At 34.4% G+C, this 6,335-nt stretch overlaps 1 protein-coding gene across 1 annotated transcript in view; it reads right to left on the reverse strand.

Moving 5' to 3' along the window:
• Positions 1-5,842, reverse strand: part of Ak3 (Adenylate kinase 3) — a 41,289-nt gene extending 35,447 nt beyond the window's left edge. Inside the window, exon 1 of the mRNA XM_090410175.1 lies at positions 5,473-5,842. Coding sequence (XP_090266301.1) covers positions 5,473-5,617 — 145 coding nt within the window. The 5' untranslated portion in view covers positions 5,618-5,842. The remainder of the gene's footprint in view (positions 1-5,472) is intronic.
• Between the last annotated feature and the right edge of the window lie 493 nt (positions 5,843-6,335).

Consider the following 6,335-nt stretch of genomic DNA (forward strand, 5'->3'; position numbering starts at 1 on the left):
ATCATGTATTGGCGATCACTGCAGATGCTCAGTCAGATTTGTCCCCCCCCCCTCCAAAGATTAAATCCTGAGTGCGCCACTGGCCCTGGGTTACCTAATGAAAATAGCGAGGACCTTGTTTAACCGGGCGACGCACCAGTCAGCATGAAATCATGCTGTATACCAACATATGCATTTGTGGTTTAAGCCAATAGAGAATACAATTTGGTCGGCTAAGTCCCAAATTGCCAACACATCCTTTTTTGTTCAGTACCAGTGTGCACCTACTAACAGAGCACACCACATGAAGGTGAGAATAGACATTAGGTCAGAAGTCCCAGTTGGTTATCTGCATTCCTGAATGGCTATGTGGAGGTCTCCTCCCAGTTATTTGGTTTTGACCACTTTAAGCAACCCCTTAATGATTACAATAATTCATACTTTATCCACCTTGCTTATCTATTTCTGTTCTCTCATTTATTTCCATTCCTGTAACTTATAATATCACAAACTTCACCTGTCTTATTACACTTTAAAATTGTCATTCAATTTTTTATGCAGCTTTTGTTTAAAATGCCATTCATCAATTTAACATCATAATAATGCTAAATACAGATATAGATCTGATGACATGTTCCACTTTCAATCTAATATCCTCTTTTGAGGTTTACTGGTAAATATTTCATTAACTGTTTAGAATATTGGATGTTGGCAATTCAGTTTATATGTTCTATCTAATTTTGTTTATATTTGCTTAGTTTTTCTTCCACTGATTTTAATTTTAGTTCTTTTAAAATATCCCTCTCTTTGTTTTGGTCTAATAATCTGTATTTTGCAGTTCTTTTCACGTTTTCATGTCACTTGATTTTAATCTACATTTTCAAGAATTTCTTTTTGTACAATATTTGGACTGAGCATTCTATTTATCAGGCCTATAATCTGTAAAAATTTGAAGTTTTTAATTTCATGTCCTTTTCATCCTCATATGATATTTCACATCCAAGCTAATTAAAAGCATTTATTTATTCTATTATTTTATTATTAATAACTATTTTACTTCTAACTGGAATTTGCCCACAAAATGCCAATGTTTTAGTTTGATCTATGGATATTCTCATTCCAAACTGTTCTACTATAATGTTTGAATTATGTATTGCTCTTTGCAAATTGTCTTCCTTATCTGATATTATTACCTGATCATCTGCAAATAATAATGTATTTATTATATTATTCCTGGAGATTTCTATGCTTGGGTTATTTCAAGTGTTCCACAGAATTAGTATTTCATTAATAAAAATATTAAAATCGGAAACAGTGGACATCCCTGTCTGACTGCTTGTTTATAGATTGTTTTTCAGAGTTTTTTTTTTATTTTTTATTTATTTTTATTTAATTATCTTTGTATATATTCAACACTGCCTTTAGTAAAATATTAGGTCCTGGTGTTTAGGTTTATATTTTGATTCTCATGTATCATGTTGTTTCTCTATGGACAACATAGAGTAGATAACTAAAATATTTTAATTATTACTTCTTCCTATATCTCACTGAAGTTATATTGACATCTTTAAGGATTAATACACTGGTATCAAGCACATGCAAGCAGGCACACTTTAGTAACAAAAATGGAACAGGAGAGATTACCTAAAGTCCCAACCTATGGCTGTATCAAACTGCCTGTTATATGGGAAACCATCATCAGCAGACATTCAGCCCAAGAACACCCAACAGGAGGTGTAATTATAGGACTTCAGATCATCTTGTATCTCTCCTGTTCCATTTTGGTTACTGAAGTGTGCCTGCATATGTGTGTGTTTGATAACAGTGTATTAATCTCCAAAGATGCCAATTTAACTTTGGTCAAATATTATTATTATCTAGAGACCACCAAGGAATCAAGGACTCATCGAGGGAAGCTGTAAATTACCCAACCCAGCTATCATACTTACCCTTGAATTCATTCACACTAGAACACTCACTACCCATAAGGGCAAATTATTCCACTCACTCACTGCTCTCTGGGAGAAAAACCTAGCTCTTACCCCTTTCTTGACTGCAAATAAATTTAACTTCCATGGATGACCCCCCCCATGTTCTCTCCCCACCTTCCATATAACGAAAAATTTCATCAGTTGAAATGCTATAACACCCATTCAAAAGTTTATAGACCTCTATCATATCACCCCCTCTTTCTCCTGTTAACCAGAATCTGTAATCCACATACTTGCAATCTGTCCTCATAATCTAAATCCCATAATCCAGATATAATCTTTGTAACTCTTCTTTGCACCCTTTACAAAGCTTCTTTATCTCCTTGGAACCCGGGAGACCAAATCTGCGCACAGTAATCCAAGTATGGTCTTATCAATGCCTTATAAAGAGGCAAAATTACTTCCTTATCCTTACATGTCAAGGTTCGCTTCAACATAGCAATCATCGTTTGAGTTGTATTTGCAACTTTTGCTATGTGACCTTCGAACTTTAAATTCTTATCTGCCAATACACCAAGATCCCTTGCCTCTTCAGTTTCTTGTAGCATAACCCCGCTAATATAATATTCCGCTAGAACTCTAATCACGCCAAAATGCATATAACTTTACACTTACTAACATTAAACTGATTTTCGTTTTCCCAGATTTCCAGTCTATTCATATCATTTTGTAATTGCTGAATATCAGTAGCATTCCTGATTGCCCTGCCTATCTTCGCATCATCAGCAAACAATTGCAAATCTGATGATAGACCCTGCTTGATGTCATTAATGTATAGATTGAACAATAATGGCCCAAGGACCGAACCCTCAGGTACACCACTGGTTACCTTAAATCTGGCAGATTCATACCCACTGTATACCACTTTTTGATATCTGTCTGTCAACCATTCTCTGATCTAAGTCAATAGATTATGTTCCAATCCCATATTTTCCAGTTTACACAACAGCCTATTGTGTGGTATCCTATCAAATGCCTTAGAAAAATCCAACATTATCATAGTGTATCCATTCCCTTTATCCAACTCGGCCATAACATTGTTATAAAATATGAGCAAATTGCTAAAACATGACCTTTTTTTAGTAAACCCATGCTGTTCCCTGCATGGTATAGAATGCTTGTCTACCCATTTCTGTATGCGAGTTCTTACCAACTTCTCTAAAATCTTCACTACCACGCCAGAGATACTAACAGATCGGTAGTTAGACACATCAGTTTTTGCACCACCCTTCTGCAATGGAACTATCATACATTCCTTCCATTCCTGTGGTATCATTCTTGAGCTGAGACTCAAGTTATACAAATGTGTGAAAGGCCTAGCCAATTCAGCTGAACATTCCTTTAACAAATGTTAAAGATATTCCATCTGTCCCTATTGACAAATTCTTATCCAGGTTATGCAAGAGCTCTTAACTTCATTTTCATGAATCTCTAACTCTTCATCCAACGTAGCAGTAGTACCATGCACCATACACTTGGTTGATATATCTTAGCAAAGTGAGTATATAGGAAGTAATAAGTAAAATATTTTAGTTATTATTTACTCTGCATTATTGTCAATTTCTGGAAACAACACAATGTGTAAAATATTAGGTATATTTATTCTTTGTAATATATCAAACAACATGTATCTATTTACTTTATCAAATGCTTTTTCATAATCTATAAACAAAAGGTAAGTGTAAATTAAATTCTCTTCTTTTCTCTATAAGTAGTTTTAAACAAAAAGCTGCATCTATTGTAGGGGAGTCCTTTTCTAAATCATTTTGACATTCTAATAATATTTTTTCACTGTATATATTATTCATTGTAATAGAAAAATAGAGTAATAGCTGAGTTGGATAAAGGAAATCGCTACACGATGGTGGATTTTGCAAAGGCATTCATTTGACAGAATACCACATGGAACTCTATTACTTAAATTAGAACAAATGGGGATGGATATGACACTGGTTAAGTGGATAAGAGAGTGGCTGCTGCACAGATATCAAAAAGCAGTATATGGAGAGGCAGAATCTAGGCAAAAATAGGTGATGTGGCGTGCCACAAGGTTAGGTGGTGGGACCATTTGTACATAAATGATACAGGAAACAACCTGAAAGGAAATATTCAGTTTGCTGGTGATGCAAAATTAGGTAGAGTAATAGTTAATCAAGGCAATGTGGAGAGCTTGCATAATGATTTAAATAGGCTGTCAGTATGGGCAAAAGATAATGGGTATCAGTTTAATGTCAAGAAATGTAAAGTTATCCATTTTGGAATAAACAGATTGCTATAGTCCTTAAGATTACTTAGCTAGTGAAGAACACATTAACAAGTAGAGATAAGGAAGTTGTTATTCCTCTTTATAAGGCCACGATATGCCCACATCTAGATTAATGTGCTCAAGTCTAGTCCCCTGGGTTTCTTGGAGATGACAAAGCAGGAGAGGATTCAGAGGCGAGTGGCCTGTGGAATGTTCCCTAAGAGAATAGATTGGAGGTGTGTGGATTGCAGAAGTTGGTTGATAGGAGAAAAGGAGGGGATATGATAGAAACATTTAAGTTGCTTAAAGGGTTTTATAGGTTAGATGCAAAGGAAATATTTCAGCACTTGGTGAAGGGACCAGAACAAGGGGTCATCCCTGGAAGTTGAATAAAGGTGTGGTTTGTAGGGGTGCGAGGACTAGATTTTTTGCTTAGAGAATTGTGAATCAGTGGAATGGGATGCCAGTGCCAGTTGTGAGTGCTTTGTCTGTTAATGGGTTCAAGAAGAGGTATGATAGATGGTGTGGATTGATTGGTCTACCGTAATGAGTCTTTGAACTCCATGGAGGCGCCTGTATAATAATAATATATTTTCAATTTTTCATTAATTATTCTACTATATATTTTGTAGCATGAATTTCAATAAACTAATACATCTGTAATCAGCAGGTTTCCTTTTACCTCCCATTTCAAATATAGGTGTTACTATACTTGTAAAATTTTCCTATAAAATGTATACAGTTAAAGTTTATCCCATCTTCTGCTGATTTACCATTTTTTTAGTTTACTTAGGTTGTCCTTTAATTCTATCTCTGTTATTATATCATTCATTCTCCCCAGCAGGGGGCAAAGATCCTCATCTAGGATGAACCTAATTCTGCTAATCTAGCAAGATCCACACTTGCTGTATTACAAAACACTATATTCTGGTCCCACAAGCATATACATTTTCGGTCATCTTAATCTTACTCCAGACAGTCATTTTTGGCAACTAGTGGTACCAAATGTAACTACCTCTTAAGCATACTCTTGTGTTTGATTCTTTTGGAAGTATTATTATTTTATATTGAATGTTTATTTATTAAACGATTTCAATACGTCACACGACTAGAAATGTATTTCACAGTATTCATATAGAAGATTAACCCTTAAAACTATTTTTCTCTTTAAAATTTCATAAAAAAAAATAAAATTTGGTTGTATTTTATGTCGTTGAGACTTCAAATGCAAATCACTGATGAATATTCTATACTTACCAGTATTAGAAAGAACTCTGGACCTCATCAAATCACCGCTAGAAATGTGCTTCATATTAAATTTACTACAAATTCTAGATGAGATTGTACCTTTTCCTGACCCAGGGGGTCCCATGATAGCACAATAAAAAAATTGCTTTAACATCGCTAACTGTATAACAATATGTTAACTAGCAGCGTAGTTATTGATTCCTAACCTATTTATGGACGCTACAATAAAGTTCATCGAATATTTCCCATCGCTTCGTGGACTTATGGCCTTGTTAAATAGGCCAATTATCATATAAAAGAACTCTACAGCCATGTGCTTTCACTTAGATTTCGGCTTTGATAAACAAGGTACATGTAAACATCTTTGACCTCATAATTCGCTCAGTACATTTCTCGTTGGGTTTATATTTATTATAATAATTTCATTTTATTTTTATAAGGATTTATTGCAATGATATTTATCTCTATTTCAGTTTCAATTATTTTCACTATTTTTTCGTTTTACTTTTTTTTTTTTTGCTGCATAAAAATAGAATAGACAAAAGACTTAATAAAATTTATCTCTTGATCAGGTTGGTCCTGCTGTTAGAGTAAGTTAATCTCTCCATCTGGTCTTCTATCTATCTTTACTTCTCTTTCCCTCTCCAGGTATCCAGTAAGTGGTGAGTTTATCCCGTGTATCATCTTGTTATCTCATCAAGTGTCCTGTCCATTTCCATTTTAGGGATTTTACTGTTCTTATGACGTCAGTGACTTTTGTTTTCTGTCTTATTTCTAGGGCTCTTATTATTATTTTTTTTTTTTCTATCCTTTGGATGTTTAACATACTTCTTTCCATTGCTCTTTGGCAAGTTCTTAGCTTGGTTGCTTAT

This window comes from Typopeltis vanoorti, chromosome 20, assembly GCF_054136105.1.
Source record: "Typopeltis vanoorti isolate ZY-2024b chromosome 20, IOZ_Tvanoo_1.0, whole genome shotgun sequence".
NCBI classification, from domain to species: Eukaryota; Metazoa; Arthropoda; class Arachnida; order Uropygi; family Thelyphonidae; genus Typopeltis; species Typopeltis vanoorti.